This window comes from Mesoplodon bidens (genome assembly GCF_964165515.1).
Source record: "Mesoplodon bidens genome assembly, chromosome: 2".
In the NCBI taxonomy this organism is placed as follows: Eukaryota; Metazoa; Chordata; class Mammalia; order Artiodactyla; family Ziphiidae; genus Mesoplodon; species Mesoplodon bidens.
Window position 1 is genome coordinate 80,863,774 of NC_138177.1, and position 25,060 is coordinate 80,888,833.

General features: G+C 42.7%; 1 protein-coding gene across 1 annotated transcript in view; it reads left to right on the top strand.

Annotated features, from left to right (window-relative positions):
- TBX15 (T-box transcription factor 15) overlaps positions 1 to 24,452 on the top strand; it is a 102,847-nt gene extending 78,395 nt beyond the window's left edge. The window contains exons 7-8 of the mRNA XM_081223629.1: positions 12,561 to 12,658; positions 21,975 to 24,452. Coding sequence (XP_081079755.1) covers positions 12,561 to 12,658; positions 21,975 to 22,759 — 883 coding nt within the window. The 3' untranslated portion in view covers positions 22,760 to 24,452. The remainder of the gene's footprint in view (positions 1 to 12,560; positions 12,659 to 21,974) is intronic.
- The last annotated feature ends 608 nt before the right edge of the window (positions 24,453 to 25,060 follow it).

A 25,060-nucleotide genomic window follows, 5' to 3' on the forward strand; every position in this document is an offset into this window, starting at 1 on the left:
TGAAACAGCAAATATGACACATGTGTCCTGTAAGTGTGTAGACCTTGAAATAACTATTTACTTTAATATTCAGACATTTCCCTAATTTGGGGGCCTTTTTTTTAACATCTGAATGACACAGTTTGTCAGGATTTATCTTTGCTATTTTCTCTTCAAGAGTTTTCAGATAAACTATCTAATATTATATTTAGAATCACTTTGTGAACTATGTAGCACGTTATATTAGAACCTAGTTTATGCTAAAAATCAGATGTGTGTAGTGATTTTCTTTACAAAATGATTTATGAAAGCACTTTTTATGAAACTTTTATCATATTTAAAATACACTTAGATTTCTTTGAAATTTTATTTTCCTCAGAATTTTTTAAGGTCACATCTATTGAGTAAGTAAAATTCACTTGAACTTCTGGTTTGAAGATGACAAAATTGAGTGATATTTTCTAGGTCAAGCAACTGGTTAGTTGTATAGCCTCAGGCATATGGACTCCAGGCCGAATGCTTTCCAGTTAATGACTCTTTGTTTAAAATAAGAGGCCTTTGTTTTCAAAATTTAGCCAATGAAGAAGCCAATACTTATTCCTTCCATTTCAGATAGACAGTCCTCTTCCTCTCAATTAGTTTCTATTCCATGTCCAGGTCACAAAACATGCCTGTGAGCCATTTCCTGTTGCCTCCTTTTCAGGGCTCTGCCTCTGGGCTTATTGAGGAACTTGTTAGTGATAAGGAGCTCAAATAGAAGCTGGCCTTTCATAAAGCAGCCTCTAGGGTGTTTAAGATCTTTAGCTTGGGGTCCATGCATGCATTTCAGGAGTTCTGTGAGTTCCAGATATTGAAAGAAAACGTGTGTGTGGATGAGCCGTGTGCATTTTTCTGAGGAGAGGTCTACAGCTTTCTTCAAATTTTCAAAAATATCTGTGACCAAAAGTTAAGAATTTCCACTCTAGACATCACCATCTGTCTCCAGAGACCAACCCTACTGACTTTAGTTATCCACCTACTTTCTTTTTCTTTCCTTCTGTATCTCCAGTGGCATTTAGTATTTGTTGATTTTATTCTTGGCACTCCAAAGACTGCTTTCTTTTTGTCTCTTTTTTCTTTGCTTTGTCATCCCATTGGATTCCTTGTTTTTCAGAGGCATGACTTAGAACAGAAAATTGGAATAGAGTGGCTGTATTGACCAACATTAGAGCTTGCGCTGGGAATTGGAGCCACGCTTTAATCTTGAGATTAAGACCTTGTGTCTTGAAGCATTTGTCTCTGGTTAGGAAATTGTGATGACAGCTCAGTTAAAGTCCCAAGGTTCTTCTGTCCTCTCACTGGGCTAGAAAGGACCTTGACACATCATTTGGCCCTGACCTGTGTCTGCCTTAATGCTGCTGAATATCTTACTGCTCAGGACAGACAGTTACTTGTCTGTCCTGCCTGGTCGGCTGCTCTTCTTTGTAAGAACTCCAAGAAAGCAAAACTATGGATCTTCATTAGCCCATGTCAGTGCCTTATTTATTTATTTCTGATCGCATGGAAATTCTTCATTATGTCTTATTAAATCTGCAGGCTGTTTTAAGTAATATCAGTAATTATAGAAGTTATTTGTGATTGAACACTTACTGTGTTCCAGAGCTTTTACTTACATTCTTTCTAATCTGTAAAGCAACCTGTATTTTACAAATGAGGAAACAGGCTCCGAGAGTTTAAGCAGCTTTCCTAGTGTCACACAGTTAATTGAAGAAGGGATGAAAACCCAAGTCCATCTGATGTCAAAGTCTGTGCACTTTGTGCTTTATCATGCTAACAGTTTAAGCTTGACTTATTTTATCTTCAACAGATATCAAGAATAGAGCTCTCTCTCTAAACTCCCTTCATCCACTTAAAGATCCTACTCAAGTAGCCAGAACCTTCTCTTTTCCACATAAATCAACCTATATTTTCTGTCTGTGTAGACTCTTCCCCATGACTGTGTCATTTACTTCCTATATCCAAAAAAAGGGTTCCATAGTCAAGGACAGGAAGTCAGTCTGAACGTCCCTAGCAGGTGAAACTGTGATACGATGAGACTGAAGTCACTTGTGTCATGAAGGGACAAGGATGAATTAGGGAAGGTAGAAGCCATTTTCATCCTCCCACACTCTGGGAAGCTAGACTAGAATCAACTTGTTGGGACAAGTATTGAAGCCCTTATATTTTCTCTTTAAAAAGCTCAAAGTGACCTGATAATCACACTTTAACTCTCACTAGCTGCCTGCAGGATGAGGGCAAGAATTATTAATGCCATTTTGCAGATGGGAAAATTGATGGATGAGGATATAGAGGATTATTTATAAATCTTTGGGAAGAGGTGGCCTGTGCCAAAACCAGAATCCAGTTAGTTCATCACCTTCCCACCAGTGCCCACCAGTGCCCCATCGCTGACCCTGCTTGTGCTAACACAGTTCTTCTTATAAATCTGTGATTTTCCCCATGCATTTTAGACATCAAATGACTTGTACAGACGAGCATGGTTTGATGAGTTGCATAGAAATGTACCCCAAACATACGGATTACATTTCCTTGAAAAACACATGAGCTTAAAAATTAGGGGGGAAAGTGCTTGGCCAATATTTTTTGGTTTTGTAGAACACAAAACATTTGTGGAATACTTTGGAGTTACAGAAATTGCCAAACCTCAAACCAAAACACATTCAGGTTTGTCGATCTCAATCCATGCCAGTGCGATCCCGAGGCTCCAGAAGGGAGTGTGAGAGGAAAGCTGGGGAGGACACAGCCGCCCACTGCACTCTCTTGAAATGCCTCTCATGAGTCTCTCTCATCCTGCAAGCCTCTCACTGCAGTGCAGTCAGAAGCTGGCTGGGATCACAACAGTGCCCTCTGAGTGTCGAGAAGAACTTGAGGCAGCTGTGGCGAGGACACTTAGTCCCCATTCTTATTTGAATGAAAAGAGATATCCATGAGAAGTAGTCCTGGCTTCTAGCCCCATCACTTTCTCCTTCCCCTCAGTGGGAACCAAGGTGACTGATGTGACTGCTGAGTCTGGAACTCTTTAGGACCTGCTTGTCTGCAGAAAGTGTACCATCTGGGCTCTTCCCACTGTGTGGTAAGCCCAGCAGAGGAGGCCTGAAGTTCTGGGAAGTCAGCTTATTTCAGGGAGTTCTAGCTCACTCCTTCAGCCTTCACACCTATGTTATAGTCTCCAGACAATTTTTATCAATAATAAAACTGGTATTTTGGTCTCTACTACGTCAGTCTCCTAGGTCTTTCTTGGAAATTTATTCTGAGTTCAAATGAGGACAAGGGATGATATCCACTGGGCCATCCAGAACTCCAACAGGAGTCCTAGTGAGTTCACTGTGTCAGCTCTGTGATATCACCATCATCAGAGCCCATCAGAGTTCCTCCTGCTTCTTTAAGAAGTGTCATTCACACGCTGTAGTGTGAGAAGGTCACCACCCTTCAGCCTTTACTTATGGAGCTGCTACTTTTCATTCCCATGTAATTATGTCCCTGATTAGAAGTCTCCATCAAAGTGTGTGTGTGTGTGTGTGTGTGTGTGTGTGTGTGTGTGTTCATGTTATGGAGAAGAGTAGTAGACATATGGTTCTTTTGGAGTGGAAACACTGACAGATTTTGCTTCCAGGCATTGTCTCTGCAATGGGAGGGAAATTGTTTATGTCTAAATTGTTCTTCCTTCTAGACTTCTCAGAAATTATGTGGCCCAAATATAGTTTTGGGTGAAAGGGTCAATATATATTTACCTTTAACAGGCCTAGCCCCATGGTGCAATATCCAGCATTACCTGTGGGAGATTCCTCTTATAAAGAGGAGACAGTAACACCTTCTTGTTCCTGGGGGAAAATAGATTCCCTCGGCCTGACAGTAAGTTTTGTCTTGTGGTCTGTGTTCCTGGGTTCTGTCTGGCCCCTGCTAGAATGAAGCCCTTTGAAGACAGAACTCTACCTTTTTCAGCTTCCTGTTCTTAGATTTCTTTTCCTGTGGTGCCAGGTATATAAAGTAAAATAATAATCATTCATTTAGTTACAAAACATTGAACAGAGTTGACGAGTGGCAGAGAAGTTAAAAACCAGGACCTCGGGAGGGAGAAAGCCTTACCCCAACCAAGGGTGAGTCAGGTAGAGCAAGAATGGGGAGCTAGTTTTAGATACTAACTAAGAAAGGAAGAAAGAGTGAATCTATAAATAGTCTTTGTTTGAAAGATTAAGGACAATTTTGATTCAAATCTAAGGTGGACTGCTGCTGGAAGACACTGATTTAGCTTAACTGTAGATTAGACATGCACACCCTTCCGGCCATCTGACCTGGCTCTGCACAGTGGGTGCATGTCTGTGCTGCCTGGCTCCCTGGAGAAGGAAGACACCCAGCAAGTTCCAGAGGCATGAGCCTCAGGAAAGAAGGGCTCCCAGAGGATGAGCCCAAGCAGAGTGAGGTTTAGTTGAGAAAGGTCACAGTAGCAAAATGAGAGGTCAAATTACATCTTTGGTGGTGGCCACCCCAATGGTTCAGTTCTTTCCAAAGAGAAGACAAAGGGCATGAGGCTGAAGAGAAGCAGTCGTCTTTGCACTGCGTCTCGTGGTTGAGAAGCAGCCTCGGGATGTCTATCTGTCCACGTGCCTGGGGAGCCCACTGTGCTCAGCTAGAGGGAGAATTGCCACTGCAGAAACCTTGCACTTGAAAGGGGATAGACAGATGAGCATAAGGAAAGAAGACTCTGTGGGTCTCAGCCCACATCTAAAGTGAAAACCTTGTCCCTGTGAGGAGTGGCTCCCAAGATTTTACAGAAAGCCCGAGTAAGCTTGGGAACTTTTATATAATTCCCAGTGACTTCCTCCAAAGCAAACACATACATAAAGAGGGGAAGATTAAAATTATGACCTGTCAAGTGGAGGGAAGGTTCTATGAACTTGTTTTAGAGGTGCCATGGACTCTGTGACCCTAGGTTCTCCTCTGTCAGCAACCTTCATCCTGTCTTGACCTTGGGATTTACCTGTACTTCCAGCTTCCATAGTATCTAAAACAACTGCAAGGGGGATTGTCCCAAGTGACCTGGTTTCCTCCAGATGCTCCTTACTGGCCTGGTGCTCCAGGAGCCACTGCTATGGCTGCATGACAGGTCCCCCTTGGAGTGGCCCTTCTGTAGTCCAGGGAGTTGCTGCAGCTTTTGGGGAGGATGTCTTTGTCTCTGTGGAGTTCTCCCCTGGAGGCTTGAATAAGGACACTCAAGTTCCACAAAGCAGGGGCTGTCAGAAAGGGCCAGTGGCAGGCCCTGTATTATGGGGAGGTTGGTTTACATGGGAAAGTAGTTTTAATAGGTCGCCCCTCACTAAAAAACAATAGGGCCTGCAGCTTGAAGTGTAGGAGGCACTGAATCTGAGCTAATTCTCAGAGTACTTCCAGCAAGCACTGCTGTTTGCTGGGAATGTGGCTCGTGACAGTCTTTCCGGTGCCTAGTGTCCCTTACATGTGTCGGGGGATGGTGATCTAAAAATGGAGCCATTCGGTGCATCACGGGAATGGATGTATTTACTTGTTGGAAGAGGATGCTTAACGAGGCTAAGACTTAACCCAAAGGAAGGAATCTCTACTGGTTGTGGGGAAAGTATTTGGGAGTAAAGATTTGTTTGTGATGCCCCTCTTAAGCAGCTGCTGTCTCAAGGCCATGTTCACAGAGTGGAGAGCCACCTCCTTGGCACGATGGGAACTCCTGTCAAGGTCCAGCCCCTCCTCACAACACCCAACAAAGACAAGTATGCAGACAGAAAGGGGACTGTGAGATGAGGAATTAGAGTGCTGGAAGTTAACAGGAGGGAAGAGGAAAAAAGATTAGCCCCAGGGCCAGATCATCCTTGCTTAGATCCAAAAGAAACAACTTTTCTTTGGGAGTCAAGGTACAGGGTGGGTCTCTAGTATAAATCTGTTGGTAGATTTCTCTAGTATAACTAAGTATCTCAAATCTTGTCTACACCCTTATCTAGCTATTAAGCTGAACATACAAAATTTCCTTGTTGTAGGTCAAAAATAGTAAGATATTAGCAATTTCATATAGTTCAACCTTGTAAATTTATTTCTAGGCATCAAATCATATGTAAACAAATAATAGTAAGAATCATTTCATTTAGTATCTGTGGTCCAAGTTTTCTATTTTTACCTCTGAGTTGATTGGTATCAGTACAGCCTTTCCCATTTACTGATGGTAAAACTGAGTACAGTGAGGTATTAGCTTTTAGAATTTGCAAAGCCAGCCAGTGACAACATCCAGAGAATGAAGTCTCACTCCTCTGATTGGCATAGCTTGCCCTTGTCCACCTCCATTTCCCTGTCACTCCTGAAGGCAAGCTTAGAGCCAAGGAGCTGACCACTCGCTTTCCTTCAACCAGCACAACTTTCCAAGTATCTCCCTCACTTTCAATTTCTGTATTTTCATTTGTTCTCCCTAGAGCCATTGGCTGTATTTTTCCAGCCAATCTCATCCTGCTCATTCCTGGCAGTCTCACTAGCCCCTGTAGATTGTGTATACTCTTGTTATCCTGGCACGGGTGCCATTCAGCAGATCTATGGAAGTAATCAGTGCTGGACTCCCCTGCAGGCATTGCCGCATCTGCAATTCAAGGTAGCTGGCTCCATACTGGACTCTGGCAGCAGCATCCTGCCAGACTCCTCCTATTCATCCAGGCATTAGTTATTTTTCATGTCCCCTGGCTTATGGTCTTTCAACCAGTATTTAACATTTTTCTCTGCCTTGTTATTTGTTCTCCCTCCTCTGTCATGAATCTTTTCCACCATTGTCCTCTTGGCCATGTGGGTTTGCCAGAGAAAGTTGGCAGTTGTTTTATTATCTATGGCTCTTGCCCAGGGATGGTGTCATCTAACAGATAGACGTCTGTTTAATGGCTAACATATTGGAATCTGAAATATCTGCAAGATAATGAGGCCTAAAGAGGCTTGAGGGACACGTTTTTTGTTTTTAGAGGAGAGAATGAGAAATGAAATTAGGTAACGTAGAGGTCCTTCCACATTCAATCCAGAGCCAGAGGGCTGACAAAGCCTTGAATCCCAGTGAAGGAAAAGTCTTTTCTCGTGTTACAGATCACAATCTGAGCAGATGGCGGGATTTCTTTTACTTGAGTTAGACCAATGGTCCTCACGCTTTCATTGTATTTTCTCTCTTGTTTTGAAATATTTTGTCTTTAATCAATATGCATTTATTAAGTTACAATTAGGAGGAAATAATATCATTATCCCCATTTTACAGGTAGGGAGACTTTAAGCGTGAAAAGGTTATACAACTAGGCAACGTTGCGCTAGTAAGCGGCAGGGTTACAATTGGAACCCAGGCAGTCTAGCTCCTGACCTTGTGCTCTTAACCACTATGCTAATCTGCCCCTTGTGTGATTTAGTATTACTAAGTTAAAGTGAGACCATGCCAGTCAAATGCAAAGAAACTTATTGTTTTAGTCAACCTGCTTTGTGTTATCAAGGATTTTTATTGTACTTCTTGAGGCAGTGAAAACTCCTTATGGACCACCGTCGCTACCTATTCAGACTCCAAGTGGGGACAGGGTTCCCAAGTTGGGAATCACTGGGTAAGGAACAATTTTAACTCAACTCCAATCATCTGTCCATTGGACATGTGTTCGTCCAAACCATTGTAAAGCAAGCACATCAATGACATCCAGTTCATCAGGTAGATATATTTATTGTACATCTAAAGCCAAGTTTTGAACGATGGCTCTTTTGCCAATTTGCAGACCTCCACTGGGAGGTCTTTAAGAATATCTCTGGACAATAAATATCCTGAGGAATCTAAAGATAGGAGCCAATTCCAGATCCAGTGAAGGAGAGGGATGTGTGGAAGGTTTGACCTAACCTCAGTGGACCAAGGGCAGTCCAAGGAAAAGGATTAGAAATTTGACACATGATGATTAGATTTGAAAGAACAGTATATTCTGGTTTTGTGTCTTTTCAAATGTTGGAACAGGAGGAGAAAGAAAAGGAGTTCAGGGGCATAGTATCGCCCATGGGATAAAATCCAAGTGCCTCACATGGAATAAATACCCATGGTGTCTGCCTGTCTCCCGCACCCCAACCCCCATCTTGCACCTGGAGCTCCAGTCACCCTGAACTATTTTCAGTTCCTAGAACATGGCTTCTCTTCCATACCTCCACGTCTTTGCATGTACTATTAACTCTACTAAGAAAGCTCTTTCTGCCTCTTGTCTGTGTGGAAAACTACTGAGTGCCCTGTAACATTAACCTTAAATAACTGTCCTTTTATGGAATCCCCCTTGAGTTTTCCAGGTGTATTCAGTACATCTTGCTCAGTGCCTCATGGCATTGTCTACACATCTCCAGTGTAGCATCTCTCACACAGTTCAGAAATTAGTCATTTACATGTTGTTATCTTTTTGTTGAGCAGGATTCTCCTTAAGGGTAAAGACCCTGTGTCTTTTTTGCATTTATATCTCTTGAACCTAGCACATAATTGTTTTCCTGATTGGATAACCCCTTTTTGACTTCAAGACCCCATCTCAGTAGACTTCCCTTAGTCCCTGACTGTCTTCTATTGAGAGATAACCAGTGATCTTATCAATCCCTAGCATAGGTTCCTGTTGTTAATGGTATTACCAGCGAAGAGTAAGATGTCAGAATTACAAAGAAAATAAATGAAAGAAACATAAAAAATCATTTTCTATCTCAAGAGAAATAAAAAGCAGAAACTATGCATTGCTGTGTTACCTAACAGTTCATGAATGTAGTTGTAATTGTTATAATTATCATATATTTGCTGAACTTCAAAGGGATGGTCCCAGCTTTTTTTTTTTGAATGAGAAGGTTGGAAGAATATTTCTTTGCACTTTGGCTATTTTTCCAAATCAGTTGATCTCAAGGCATCATCAATTTGCAAAAGAGCTCTTTGGTTTGCTTCCTGTCCTTCCTTTTCTCCCTTCTCTTCAGTACATTCTGTTGGTTTGGCCAGTGAGCAGACTGAAAAGTCTAAAGAGAAGAGGCCTGGAAATCAAAGAGGTGATTACAGCCAAATGACTTAACAAAGGGGGTTTGGATATGGTCTCTGTTGTCACTGGAGCAAACAGGGAAAAGTAAGCAAGAGGGGGACACTTGCCAATTTGATCATCTTTGATTGGAAACTTAAGAGATGACATCAGGTCTCTGGTGTTCAGCAGACCCGGAGAGGCCCACCATGTGGAACATGTTAATGACATGTGGTTACCTAACACCACTTTTTTTATCTGTTAGACAATGAATTCACTTTTAAGAACCTTGAGATAAAGTTTTATAAAACTGGGATACAATGATGATGAATAAGTAAACAACGTGTTGCTCAGTATAAACTTTGAATAGACATCCAAGTGGCTGAAGACGTCAACAGGTGGTTGGCAAGGATTCTTATAAGAGAAGATGAGAGTATAAATGACTGGCCTCTGCTAGGGAACTCAGACTCTGTTGAAGGTCAGAAATTCCATGACCAGAAAAGAAGAAACCAAATGAAAACTGAAACCTCTCTGGAACCTGAGTCAAGAAAGGCACAAACAGCTATACGTAGAAGCAATTCCCAAGTCACCAGTTCTAGAGGACTCTCTCTCTCTTCAGATTCTTGATTTAATATCAAGTTGTTTTCCTAAGTTTTAGGCTTAGAAAAAATGATTGCTGGTTAAAGTTCAGGAAATTGTGACTCAGTAATAAAAATAGTAATAAATATTAAATAAATAAAAATAGTAATAAAAATAATTCCTTTACTTATTAATTTAATGCATATCAATTGAAGTCTTGTCATGTAATAGGCATTGTGCTAAGTACTGGGAGGTGGAAAACATGGTGGAGAGTGAATTAGCTAATACTTGTCTTGCTGTGGCACTTCACCAAATCCTGATAAATAGAACAAGTACTACTGAACAATTAGATCTATCCAAGGAAGCTTAATGGAGTTTGAGGACAACTAAGATGTGGCATATAGTAAACAAATAGGATTAATTTCTTAAAAAAGAGATCCACCCTGAATATATAAATAGATTCAGTAAGGTCCAGGATGAATCTATGAGAGATAGATCCACAGCAGATTAGTAAAGTGTGGTTAGGAATGTGTGGGCCATTAGATTTTGGTAGTCATCCCCCTCACCCAACTTCGTCACCAAAAAGACCCTTCTTGTGAAGACACCTGGACTGGATGGACCATGGGTGTGTCCATATGTGATGTGTCATACATTATGTTCTTAACAATTAAGGAAGGTCTTCATGATGAGGATGTGGAAAGTGTCTGGCACTCTTACCATTTACCCATGGGTAATGGAACCAGAGGGTAAAAGTTACCTCAGATACTCCAGCACAAGGTCAAAAAAAATTTCTAACAGATCTGTCCCCAGACTAAATATTTTCCTTGGGAAATACTCAAACAGAGGCTGGATAACTCTCCATCTGAGATGGTATCATTAGATTTGGATAAATGGATAAATGGTTGCTATCCTGTACAGCGTTGACTACTTAAATAAAATTATTAACACCTTTGCTGTAGTCTTTTTGCCTGTTATGAAAATAAAATCAACATTGATTTTTTATTCCCTTAATAAATATAACATTGTCAGTATATCAGTGTTTTATAGCTACCTCACAGTCTTCTATCACTTTATTATGAAATGAGAAGGGACTGTTCTTTGTCCCTGAGCTAATATTTTGTCCTCATCATTGGTACATGTTGCTGGGAAGAATGGATTAGGAGGTGGAACAATAGAGACCTTGCCATTTGCAGTGAGCCTCCCGTGCCATTAAAGGGAATCCTAAGATGTTCTGGTGAGCCCCCAACATTCCAGAACAGGGCAGTAAGATCTAAGCCTGGCCTATCTATTTTTTATATCCATTAAGGCTCAGCATGGCTTTATCCGCCTATCCCCTTATTATTCTGAGCTCCCTAATTGCCTGGACTCTTTCTTCCCACAAGTAGTTTCATGTACTGCATTCAGCGTTAATGCAGGGTGACTATGTGGAAATGTCTTCTATTCCTACTTTTAACAGATTAACAGCTAATAAACACCATGCAACACCCTCTCCTCTCAACCTCTTCTAAAAATACAGAGTTTAATTTGCCAACATTGGTGTATTTAAAGCCTCCAAGATTCCGGGGAAGACTTTAGAAAGTTAACTGTGCAAGTAAGGCCAGTTCAGAGAGGAAATTTTCCAACACAAAGAGCCAATCAGTGTATCAGCAGCTCATCACAGAAGAACCTCAGGGGACCTTATAGTCATTTATAAGGAAGGGCTATTTGTTTTCACTTAAAGTAAAGCTTCTCACTTTATTCTTGCTGTGCCAGACTGAAGAGAAAGCTGGAAATGTATTACCTAGGGAGAAGGACAGCAGCATAAGTTTCATCTCAAGAGGGAAAGCTTGTCTTTTCCAGGAAGGGACACCATGTTATTTTCCAGCAACTTTGCAGTGAAAGGACTTATGCCACCTCCTCTTCTCCACCGTCCTTCTCCTACCTTCCTCTACCCTAACTTCACCTCTTTCCACTTAGCTAGAAGTGAAACAGTTAGTTTTAAAGAGGAGTCAATAATCAGAAGCTGTGTTCAAAGCCTCAAACAAGGTACCAACCAATATTCTGTTTTGAGGATACAGAATATCAGCAAGAATATGTCTAAGATAATCCAGATAGCCTGGATAATTATGTTAAAACAATGTTCATCAACATCTCATATATATATACCTATATATGATAGAATTTATTGAAGGATAAATTAGGCAGTGTGCACATAGTTCAATGAATGGAATTTCTAGTGTCAATAAAACAGAAGCCTTAAAGTAATACATTGGTAAAATATTGGATGTTTCCTGGAGTCCCAAGTGCATGACTCTCAAAGACCAGTTTGGTTATTATATTACAAAATACAGATAAACATTTGCAGACATGTATTGGTCTTTTTGTTTGAGGTATAATTTCTGGGACCAAACCCTCTTTGTGCCTTCAGGTAGGTATTTCTTGTTGCAGCAGAAACTCAAGTATAGTTGAGTGCTTACCTCTCCTATTTCTATTATGGTGCTTGTCTCTGTTTAAGAGGATTTAAGAAGCCTTTCAAGGCACAGAAATATGACAGTTTCACTGACTCCACGTACCCGGTGGTGGAGTTGACTCTGGGACAGGCTGTGTCAATGTGTGTGGTAATGATGATCACGTCATCCTGTGCTAGAGAAATGGTCAGTGCTACTCTCTGCTAAACTCTATTCATGATTATCAGTGACCTTGACCTTTAACATTTTTTTTTCATGCAGACCAAACCTTCTCTGAAGAAAGGTTGGAGTGAAATTCCATCATAGCTCTGACTTGCTTGCAGATAATCTGAATTGGGTTAATTTCTTCTTTTTCTTGCAATCCAGCGACATCTGTACCTGTGCTCTTCCAGACTAATTTACCCTGGTGGTGGTATTTCTCAGTGCCTATGCATATACCGCTTCTCAGACAAACCACTTCAGGATTTTTTTTTAAAAAGTCCATGCATTTCTTGGGATTATTTACAACTTCCTTTGCTGGCTTTTCTCTGTGTAGGACCGGACTGGAAGCCATCATGGAGACTTATGCATTCTGGAGACCCCCTGTGCGCACACTCACCTTTGAAGATTTCACCACCATGCAAAAGCAGCAAGGTAAAGCCCTGGGCAAGGCCTCTGCTTAGAGACAGCGCTGGGGAGGGAATGGGAGCTGAACTGAATATAGCACATCTGGCCCCAAGCCAAGCCACGAGTTACACCGACTCTCCTGGAATGAAGAGAACTAGGTAGCTCCGTAAATAACCAAAGCATCACCACTTGTGCAACTAAGCAGGTTTCAGAGGCAGTGTTTCACCTGGCACCCCAAATTCTCTCTCCCTTCCCAAAAGCAAGGTTACGTAATGGTGGTGACATGATTATTTCTATCACTAAGCATTCATGTAGCCCTTGGGATTTGGAGATCTTCATAATAATTTCATTTATTACTCATGGCAGCCTCATCGGTTTTCTTATTTTAGTTTGTGGATGAGAAACAACTTAGCTCCCGACAATGGGAATAAATCGCTCAGGTCTGACAGTGGGGAGGGAGCTGCCGCAAGCCCCTCTGAATCTTGTAACTTGTGCTGTCTCCTTTTTTGCTGATGTGGAGCCACACCCATCTCAAGTGCATGGGCGAAGTGGACTTTTTCCTTCCATTGCTTTGTGCTTTTCATCCAGTTTCTAATCTCCCTTCTCTTGCAGCTCAGGTTGGGAAGCCTGTGGCCATGTGTACAGATGGCTCATGGGCGGATTTCAACTCCTTTTCTCAGTTTAACCACTGGCTCTCCCAAGGTGCAGCACCCATGCACCTGGGTACCCAAGTGAAAGCTTCCCAAAATGTCAGACACTTTGTGAGTTTTCCTCTCCACCCTCCTCTTGCCCCAAAGTGACAGTGATCAAAATTACAGATTGAGCTCCTTCTGTTCTGTCAAATGATTGCCATTAATAGAGTCCTAGTTTTTGAATTTGGGGCTTTGTGATGTAGGAGCCCCTTCTGGGACTTGATAACACATTATATTTTACTCCCTTCTCAGGGAGGTTCTAGCAGTTTGCACACTAAATTAGGTTTTGTAACCTGAATTACTGAACTCCCTCAGGTTTTAAGATGGAGATGGTGATTAAAAGCAGCAGCTCTGGAGTGAGGCAACTTGGGTTAGGCTCTTATCACTGTTCTTGCCTAGCTTGGTGACATTGGCCAAGTCCCTCATCCTTTCTGACATTTAGTTTTCTCATCTGCATAGTGGGAGAATATAATAAAATTCTTGTGAGGATTAAATGAGATAATGCATTTAAAAACACAGTAAGCCCTCAGTACATGCTAACTGTCATTGTCATCATCATCATCATCACTGTCTTCATTCCCCTTATGTAACTGAGAAGAAAATGTACCAGGGACAGGAAATGTTGCTGTTCTGATTAATAATTATTCAAAACATGATTAGACCGTACATCTTCACAGGGATCCGGGGAGGCAAATGATCCAGAATTTCCATCTCTTTTTTTAATAAGTGGAGGAGAAATGGAAGCCCTTCGTATGAAGCGACTTGCTCCTCATAATGCTGTCATAGAAGCAGGGTCGATATGTATTCAGGGTGTCACTATGGCTTTGATGCCCTGGTGGCCCTTAAGAGGCAGAGGTTTATGGAAGTCAGGAAATCTGGGCCTTCATCTTTGATGGCCACTAACTCTCTGTATACCCTTGGCAAGTTACTTCTACTCTTGAGTCCATTTTCTCACCCCAAAGAGGGATAATTATTTTTTGTGAAGAATTTAATATATAACATGCTTTATTTAATATATGCATTTATAAATGCATTTAATATATTTAATATATAAACATGCTTTACCTGACCCTATTTATTTCTGAGGTGGCTTCTTGCTCATCTGCCTTTGCTTTATGTGTTGACTCTCCAAGCTCTAGCTAAGCAGGAATTTGTATCACAGAGGCTGGTATGAGACGGTGGGCAGGGATATTGCCAGTTCCTGAGAGCAAGCATTGGTGGCGACATTGTGTTCATTGCTGTGTCCCCAACATCTACTCCAGGGCCTGGGACCCAGGAAGTACTTAATGAACAATGAATGAGGTCACTTGGTGGCACTGTGGCTCAGGTAGGCAGGGTCACTATCTGATTAAATCTTGGAGCACAGCCACCTGAAATGTGCGTGGATACAGATGTGGAGTGATAGTTGTGGATGGCTACCTGCATTTCACCAGCATGTGGACCCACTGGGCAGGTGCATGCATGGGGAAGCTGCAGGGGAGCCTGCATTGCTAAGGTGTACAGCATAGCAGGTTTCATGGTGCTTCTACTGAAATTTTATTGATCTGAAGACTTATTATTGACATGTGGGAAACAATGGTTTAAGAGAAACTGAACTTTCAGACCCAAATGTCACACTTATTCACTGAGTCCCTTTTTATGCTGATGGGGGGAAATGAGTGTGGAATTATTGGATACATATGGTGGTGAAATGGGGCTAGAGGAAAAGCCAAGACTCTATTAAATAGTTTAATTGGAATACATTTTTGAACTATACACTGAACTTGATCCAGATTCTCATTATTAAAAAATATGTGGCTTGGTTTCTTGACATTAGCAAAGGATGTAAAAGTCACAGCACCCATATTCCCTCTTCCTTTAAAAACTGAGAGTTCCAGTAACTCTGGACAGTATCAGTCATAAAATGAAGAAAAGAGACATAGCCATCTGTGTCGAACTGTTTTGTGTCTTAGAAGACGTAAAGAGTGGTGAGCGTCTGGTGGAAGCTTCAGTGGCAGACTGATTTTGTAGTAACTCCCTTTTGGTGAAGAGAGTATTGGCAGTGTTGGCACCAAACCGAAGATCCAAAGTGACCAACCCACCCAGGTGTCCACATTACCTCATTGCTTCAAGCACATGGATATCTGGATGTCAAATACGGGGCCCTGGGACAGTTCTGTGCTGTTGCTGCTACTGGACACTGGATCAGCCATTCTGCTTGAGTGAAGTTCAGGGTGCTTTTTCCCTCTTGCCCTTGCTGTCATTGTAATTTCTCTTTCATTGAGACCCATCTGTTGATAAAGTTTCAAGGAATGTGCTTAGGTGAATTAGCCATGGTTTTAAAAAAGTCCAAATCCTTCTATTTTCAAAAACATATTGAATGGATGCTCTATATAGTTGTTTCCTCTGATGGAGAAGAATGTGTGGGATTCATTATCCTCTGCCTTTAACACAAAAGTAAACTGAGGGGCTTCCCTGGTGGCGCAGTGGTTGAGAGTCCACCTGACGATGCAGGGGACACAGGTTCGTACCCCGGTCTGGGAAGATCCCACATGCCGCGGAGCAGCTGGGCCCGTGAGCCATGGCCGCTGAGCCTGCGCGTCCGGAGCCTGTGCTCTGCAACGGGAGAGGCCACAGCAGTGAGAGACCTGCGTACCGCAAAAAAAAAAAAAAAGACAAAAGTAAACTGAGGCACAGAGCAGCCTAGTAACATATCTGAAGTTAAATGGTGGCAGAACTAAGTTGAGAACTCCAAAAAGGATCTCCTGCCTTCCTGGGCACTTTCCTTTCCACCACACCTTCTTCCTTTTTACTTAACACACACACACACACACACACACACACACACACACAATTAGCTTACTCATCCAAGTGATGGCTTAGTGTCAGCAACTTGACTGTTAACTCTAAATAGTAGGTCCATATTTCATTTTTATGAAGTCAAGTGTATGGTTTTATTTTCAGACATCTTCATTTAGAATCAGCAAGGAGTTTATACTGTTGGAGAGTCTGGAGATAGGAATTATATTTCAGGAATGACTTTTTCCTGAACACTGCTGTGGCAGGACAAAATGAACTGAACAAGTAAGTTATGCTGGCAGAAGTGGAGTGAGGTGACACAGACGAAGACGTAAAAAGAAATAAGAGCCAGGTTCAATCCTATTGTTCTGATGATATCCTGATGTTGCCATGAGGTTGTTCTGATTATATATATATATATATATATATATATATATATATATATATATATATATATATATATATATATATATATGTATATACAATGGAGCTATTTGTATAACCAAAACTGAGAGAGTTTTTGTGAGTGGCATCTCCAAGTGATCTGACAACTGTTGTGAGAAAAGGAACCATCCTGGACCAGAACACCAAAGCTGATCATACGTCTCCACCTGTGGATAGAAGGAGACCTGCCATTTACAGAAGGTCTCCCTTCTCCTCAACTGGTGGTAGACATCACTAGATTTCAACACCTTTGCATTTTTTAATGTTTGTCAGGCAGTTAAAAATTAGGATCATGAAGGTCTCTGTTGGTGTTGGGATTTTCATCAGTTAGATTTGTGTTAATTAGAGTTTGGTCGGTGAAAGATAGCAAATACTGAGCAAATTCATAGGAGTAAAAAGATTAGGAACGGAGTCTTTGAACTACTGTGTGATCATTATAATGTTTCAAAGGTAGCCAACTTATGCTGATCTCATTTATCCCTGAGACAAGGAATAATGCCTGCGAGGAGTTCTTGACAAGGAGGGGAGAGTATCTCAACTCAGTCTATTAAAGCAAATGATTATTGGTTACATATTCTATTTTGGCCCGAAGTCGCTTATGCTCAATGCGTCCAAAATGGAGTCCATGATTTACCTCACAGACTTGGCGCCCTCTCCTGGGGGAAGGACGCCACTATCCATTAATCACCGTAGACGGTTCCCTCTCTCCTTACCCACCATATCCAATCTTTACCAGGTTCTTGATTCTGCCCACGTCTCTAGTCTCCCTTGCTACCACCCCACTCCAAGCCGTTATCATCTCTCACCTGACTTCATTCTCGGGCTCCCCAGGATGGTGACATAGCTACCAGCATCCCTGGCACCTGCATCTTTTTAGGCTTAAATCGGATGGGAAGGGTCATGTGCCTCTCTCTCAAGATTTCCAGCAAAATCTCACTGAGTCTCACTGACTCTAATTGGGATACCACTGAATTAATTACTGTGGCAGGGTGTGGGGATGCTTAGATTGTCCAGGCATGCATCACATGCCTTCCCTGGAGGTACAGGTGAAGGGGTAAGAGTGGGAAAGGGGGTGTCTCTCAGTGAGAAAACGGTACTGTTGCCAGGAGAGAGGCAGATTAGTTCTAAATGACAATAACAACAGATGTAAACCGCAGCAGGGAAGGCAGTAAAACAAGTAGCAGAGAAAACAAGCAAGTTAATGGAAAGTGAAAAAGTGGGGGCTATTCCACCTAGGGAATGTGATAGGTGTGAAATAGGGCCATTGAAGAAGCAGAGAGACTCAGAACACAGAGGACCAATGTGAAAAAATGAGAATGGGTGAATATTTTAAAAGCTATTCTAAAGGGAAGAGGTTTGGATCTATGCATATCTTTAAATTTTATGGAGAAGGATGCACTAGGAATCTTTCTAGGATTGAAAGCACGCAATTCCCTTTAGCACTATAATGTTTCACATTTGCATTTTGAGAAGGGTACTTATTTCAACTAAGGGGAATTCCTTAGTTGGGATGAACTGGGCTCTGATCATTAAACTTTATGGCCTCTGAGTTTATTCCCTGGGATCAGTCCATAGGGTGCTGACATTTTACCTCTTACCTGTTTGAAAGCCTTGAAGAAGACTACTCAAGGACACACAGTGAATCAGCACTCCTCAGGGACAGATGCCATCAAGTTATATGACAGAAGAGTGTGGTTCATGGCACCAAGCAATTACATGGAGATTTATTCTTCACTAGCCCAGATGGGGTTTTGTTTCACTGTGTTTCGATTTTTTTTTTTTTTTTTTTTTTTTTTTGGTGAGGGGGTAGAAAGCACAACAAAATAAACCCAAAAGGGAACTGTACGTGAAAGCCTCCATGTTACAGTCTGGAAGTGATCAATCTAAAGATGCAAAAGTCAGCAGGTTTGGTATTCAGGATTTTCATGGTCACATTTAATTTGTCTTCATGGTACACAAGTATATTCTAGGTTATTGTCCTCGTATGGAATCACGGCTAAACATGGATTCTTTTTGGTCATTTTGACTGTTAGCTTTGGATATTGGAGCAAGTTAATGTTGAATATGAATTTCGAGTACCTTCTCACTTTGGGCCATGGGTAAAATAGGAGGCAGGGAAGTGCAGTGGTGGAGGATTGGTCCTGAAAGGCTGGAGAGTTTTCAGCTACTCGGAGCATTACATTTTAGTCACCTCTCAGATGTGGATTAAGACCTCTGAGGATAGTGGGAAAGACACCAACCTACCTGTTTGTGTTCAATTCCACTTTGCTTGATCTGTTCTGAGAAGAGATGGAGACGTGGGGCATCTCATTTCCATCCCAGGTGGGGAGTGACGGGGAAGGGGCCGACAGTTTGGAGAGGAAACAGAGTTGGATTAGCCTTGGGGATATGGGCCCGGTGGGTGTCCAGTGCTCCATCATTCGCAGTTCTGAAGGCTCCTGTAGCCTGTTACATCCAGGCAGTTGGCTGTGACATGATGCTCCCCCGAGTGTGGAGAGACTGAGATGCTCATCTCCATGGACAGAGGCCAACACCCCACAGCCATCCCCATTAGGGCCCAAATGCCCTAAGATGCCTTTCCCCTTCCTTCGCTCCTTCTTCACTGATAGAAGAGAAAAGAAAAGGAAACACATTTTTATGCCTGTGTGCACTTTGTAATCTGTATTATTTCATCTAATTCTCAATACATACTTACAAGGTCAATATTCAAAATTTCATTTATATGGAGAAGCTCACTTGCTAAGGTTCCATAATCAGTAAGACAGCTGGGATTAGTACTGGGCTTGTCTGACTCTGTAGTCCACATTCATCCATTTAATGAAGTTTAAATCAAGACTCGTAGAGCCTTCCGGACTCAGTGAGCACAGAGGGGAATAAGGGAAAGAAGAGAAGGCCACGCAGGAAAGGGAGGCCTGCTTTCCTTTGAGAGGCAGCTCTGACCTCTCTGTATCAGAGTGGCCTGGCCTCCCACTCGGCCCTGGCTCTTCTGGGACGAGAGAGCTCTACGCAGCTGTGTTGAAATGCACAGGGAGGGCAGCCTGCCTCCTTCTGCTTATTTAGCACTTGGCCGGCACTCCCAATCTTGTTTAACAGCTGACAAGCTGTTAGATCGTAAGAGAGTAAAGACTTCTCTGTATCTCGGTTTGCTTCTCTGCAAAACGAGTGCCAATAGTCTTCTCTCTCTGTGTGGACTTTGAAAAATGGCTGTTATCTGTACTGAGTATTTTACGTGCCTAAGAGCATTTCTTCAAAGGGAATGGAAGCCATGTGACCTTCTCTTGGGCAGGCTTGCTCTCCCTCTTCAAACACTAGCTCGTACGGGCACTCTCTCCCCCTGAAGCTCAGCAGGCTACCAAGTCTCATTTCCAGTGAGTGTCATTTGAAAGCCAAAGCAAGCTGACTACAAACTTTTTAACATGTGCCTCTCATCTGCTCAGCAGAAATCCCTGTAACTTGTTAATAGTTCCCGTCTTATTTTTTTCTAGTGAAACCAATTGAGGCCTTAAATCAGTACCATTCGTTCCATCTTGGGCCATCCGAGAAAGCCATTTAGGGTTGTAAAACGTCATCTGCTCCATCTTGCACTTCCTGCTGCAGGGCTAGGGCTCGGGCCTGATGGAGCATACCTATAACGGGGCAGTACAGCGTGCTGAACAGGGGGTCTCCTCCAGGACCACATAAACACCAGATCTGGGAGGGCAAGGACGGACTTTCAAAGAGAGGAGACCAGATACACATCCCATAAAACACAAATCTCTTTACAGCTGGAGTTGAGTTTCTCTATTTGTGCCATAGCACTTATTTCACTGAAGTGCCTGGCATTTAGGGTGGAAGAGGGAGAAAATGTGTAGGACGCCTCAAAGAGGAACCCCACGCTGGCAGAAAATGAATCCCTGAGCTTCGCATAAGTCACCATAGGCTAGGCTGTTCAGTGGTACAAAAATAAGAAGTGTGTTTTTCCTCATCCTTCCTAGCTTTCCCCTTCAAGAACTTCCTCGTGCTTAAGTGATTCCTTGGAAAGTACTTGTTACTGGCCATTCACACTTTAGCAGAAATTTAATCCTCAGACATAAATTCTGAGAAGGACAGAAACTGAAGCCTATCAGTTCGAGCCCTTGTTTCACAGATGAGGTGATTTAAGACGTAGCCTGCCTTGCCTGTGGTCAGGAGCTGGATGGAGGCCAGTGAACCTAGAATCAGGCTTGGTGCCCTTCCTTCTATGGTCAGTGCTGGCTTACTTCTCCAATGGTATTTACAATGTTGGCCTTATCTCAATTTGTGGAATGAAAATCTTTTTACTTCTCTTAAGGGAACTTAAGATATAAACAAGAAACAGAGAAGGAGAATTTCCTGAAATGATTCTAAAATCAGGAGCTGTTTGTGTCTAAATCCAGTTCTACCTTGGAAGTTCATTGGGGAAATTCTTTTGACCAAGCAAGAGATGATATTGGTTGGGCTTTGTGAAAAATTTAACTCTGAAAAAAACCATTAACAAGAGCTAAATTTGTATTTCTACAGCCCAAACTGCTACAATATCTGTGGAGGTAGGCTAAGGCTTTTTGTTTTCTTTTCCTGTGCTAAAAATTAGCTTTGGGTTTCACTTTGAGGTATCTGGCTCTCAGCTTGCACATCTGGACCTTCCTCCCTGGTACACTGTGGATGGTTTCTTTGTATCCCTATATTTCTGGAATCCTGCTGATTTTCTTCACATTTTTTCTCACTGTTAAAAACCTTATTCCTGCTCCCTTCTACTTAAAAGTTCCTTTACCCTTGTATAGCAGCTCATGTTCTAGGAACCCCTGCATGAGTTGTGGATGACCTAAAGGATAACATGCTCCTTGAGAATCACAGCTCTCAACAATTCTGGGAAAGTCCCAACCTTGCCCTGATAGAGAAATTCCATCATGGGAGATTCCCTATGGAAGACAAAGTAGCTGCCCATTCTGGAATTCACATGAAAGGTCCAGTAACCCTGACACTCACCACTGCCTTCAACTTCCAGTAGATGAGACAGGAAGTGGGTGCAGCACTGCTGCTCCCCAGCCCGGTAAGGGGGAGGCTTGGAAAGCTCATTTTTGACCTTCTTAAATTACCTGAGAATACATTTGAAGTAGACTGGGTTAAACTGGCCCTTTGTCTGTTGGTGCATCAGCCACCAACCCAGTTCTATTATCCCTAGGTTATTAGAACAGCTCTCTCAAATACAAATTCAGGTATTTTAGGAGATAAAAGGGACCTGGACATCCTCTAACCAAAGAGTGGTCCCTGGACCAGTAGCCTCAGTATCATCTGAGAACTTGTTGCAAATTCTCAGGCCCTGTCCCAGACCTACAGAATTCGAAACTCTGGGGTAGAAGCAGCGATCTGTGTTTTAATAAGCCCTTCAGGTGATTCTCATGTCTCAACAGTATTTATGTTTTATTTTTCAGGAGGCAGCACAGGCACTTCCCCAACCACCTCCAGCACTGGGACACCATCCCCTTCAGCTTCTTCTCATCTTTTATCTCCATCCTGTTCTCCTCCAACATTTCATCTGGCCCCCAACACTTTCAACGTGGGCTGCCGAGAGAGCCAGCTGTGTAACCTAAACCTCTCTGATTATCCACCATGTGCCCGAAGCAATATGGCTGCCTTGCAGAGCTACCCAGGGCTGAGTGACAGTGGCTACAACAGGCTCCAGAGTGGCACTGCTTCAGCCCCTCAGCCCTCCGAAACCTTCATGCCCCAGAGGACTCCATCCCTGATCTCAGGAATACCTACTCCTTCCTCGTTGCCTAGCAACAGCAAGATGGAAGCCTACGGTGGCCAGCTGGGGTCCTTCCCCACTTCCCAGTTTCAGTATGTCATGCAGGCAGGCAATGCAGCCTCCAGCTCCTCATCACCACACATGTTTGGGGGCAGCCACATGCAGCAGAGCTCCTACAATGCCTTCTCTCTCCACAACCCTTATAATCTATATGGATACAATTTCCCCACTTCCCCAAGGCTAGCTGCAAGCCCAGAAAAACTGAGCACCTCTCAAAGCACTTTACTCTGTTCTTCTCCTTCCAGTGGGGCCTTTGGAGAGAGGCAGTACCTGCCTACAGGGATGGAGCATGGCATGCACATGATTAGCCCCTCAGCCAATAATCAGCAGGCGACTAACACCTGTGATGGCCGGCAGTACGGGGCAGTCCCAGGCTCCTCCTCCCAGATGTCTGTTCACATGGTTTAGTGGCCAGTCCTAGCACCACGGAGCCTACAGCAGCCAAGGCCCCAGAATCTCCATGGGCAGATCCTCCTCTTTGGGAGCCCAACGCCTTTGAAAAACAAGAACTGTGTATTATTATTATTATTTTTTTACTGGAGGAGGAAAGCACATACCCAAGAACAAGAGACATTTAAGCCACTGAAGGATACTTGTGGTGGAATCATCTCTGACTCAGTGGCCATTCTCCTGCCTTCCCAAGTCTTAGTTTTATAAAGCATCATCTCTCCAGAGTGGCCTTTGAAGAAACTGAATAATCATTTTATAATCATGTTAAGGCAGATGCTAGCATGTAGCAGTCATGAAAGTTACCCACACACAAATACAGGTCTATACGTACATACACACACACATACATATATATTCATACACAAACTCATCCATACACAAACATAGATGCACACTGACTCGGAACTGGGTGAACTCTGTGGAGGGAAGCCCAGCATGGGTGCTTTCACCAAAAATGTGTCTATGTACAACAGTAGATGGACTGGGCCAGCAGTAGCTGCCAACGTTTCTCCTCTGCAGCTTATCCTGTTTCTGGAATGAACCGTGTATCCTGGAACCCCTTCCCGTCAGTGAGGGTGGAAAGACATCAGTACTACAACTGGACTGGGCTTCCTGAGAAAGATTGCTTCTGAACATTGGCTCTCTTCAATTGGTGTGCTGTCATTGATGTTCCCAGTGGTGCCTGTGAAAAGGGGAGTAAGAGCAGATGAAAGAGAGAGAGAGAGAGAGAGAGAGGAGAACAAACAGAGAACAAGAGAGAGGTGGAGAGCAAGACTGAATGATGAAGGGAGAGCAACGATGAGCATTTTAATTCACCAAGGAAATGTGGTTTGGGTTTGTTTCTCCCCCTCTCCCCCACAGGTTATGGAAGGAACCATGAAGTCATTGAGGAGTAAACCTCTCTGGGACACTGTGCATGGTCAGGGCACTGGTGAGAAGCACCGGGGCAAGGAATGCGTCTTCATGCCACAGTTCTGACCATTGTGATCCAGAAGAGAGGGGCACCACACAGGAAGTGCCGATTCCAGAGCATGCAGCCTGGCAGGGGAAAGGAAGTAGAAGGAGTGTGAGGAAGGAAGGGTTTTATAATCCTGACAGATGATACCAAGAACAGAGGTGACAAATGGAGGTCTGGCCTTCCGAATGCCAGGTCCAGGCGCCTGACCTGGATCACCTGCCCATCACCCCTGTGGCAGGAGGAGTCCTGTCGTGTTCCAGAGAATTGCAGATGGGTCTTCTACATCCTTCCACCTGCCCTTAGATCGTCATTTTTTTTAAATCAAATAGTTCATTGCAATTTTGAAGTTTTGGATTTTTTCCTTCATCTTTCCCTTCCCCTTCAAATCCTTTAATGATAAGAAAACAAGTGAAGTTTGGTACAATCTAAACTTTTTAAGTGGTGTGGAAATGCAAATAATACCAAGTAAAAGAATACAGATATTATTAAGATTTTTGGTTTTGAGGTGTTGTAGATAAATGTATTTATGTGCCTAGTGGGGAATCCAGTATTATGACTATTAAAAAAGGGGGCAATAAAAAGGGTATGTAAAATATGTATGAAGAAAAGGTGTATAAAAATTTGCCCTTATGCACGGAACTCTGTTTCTAAGTGCCAAGCACAGAAAGCCGCTAAATAAAATCTTTGCAATTGTTTTCTGTGTGTTCGTTCATATGGAAAAAGCAAGCAGCAGCTGAGGCTTTTACATTGTGCTTTACAATAAGCACAGCACTCTCATCTCTACTATGTAACATGATCTTTATTCAGAACACATGAAGTATATATTATCGTCCTCATGTTATGATTAGTTACTAAGCTCCAGAGGGACTGAGTGAATTATCCAGGTCCACACAGCCAGTCAGAGAGGGAACTAGGACTTGAAACCAGGTGTGACTCTAGTGGGATACTCTCTTTCATGTTAGCTGCAAAAACCTGTGAGTCTAATAGCAATCCTCATTGTCGCTAAGTGCCAGACATCATACCATGTGTCTTAGGTGAATCCTCCCACAATTCTGTGGTAGGTATTATTTTTATTATCATTTTATAGATTTGGAAACCAACTTTAAAAAGATAAAGTAATTGACCAAGGCCCTCAGGTAGCAAGTGATTGAGCTGGCAATTTGACATTATGCCTTTCTGCTGGAGCCCCAGCAGTCTCAGGACGCCCGCAGACCATCAGGAAAGAATTCTAAGGGGTTGGGGCAAAAGTGTCTCTGAGGCTGGGTTAGGACCTCAGATTAGGATGTTTAATCATAAATATA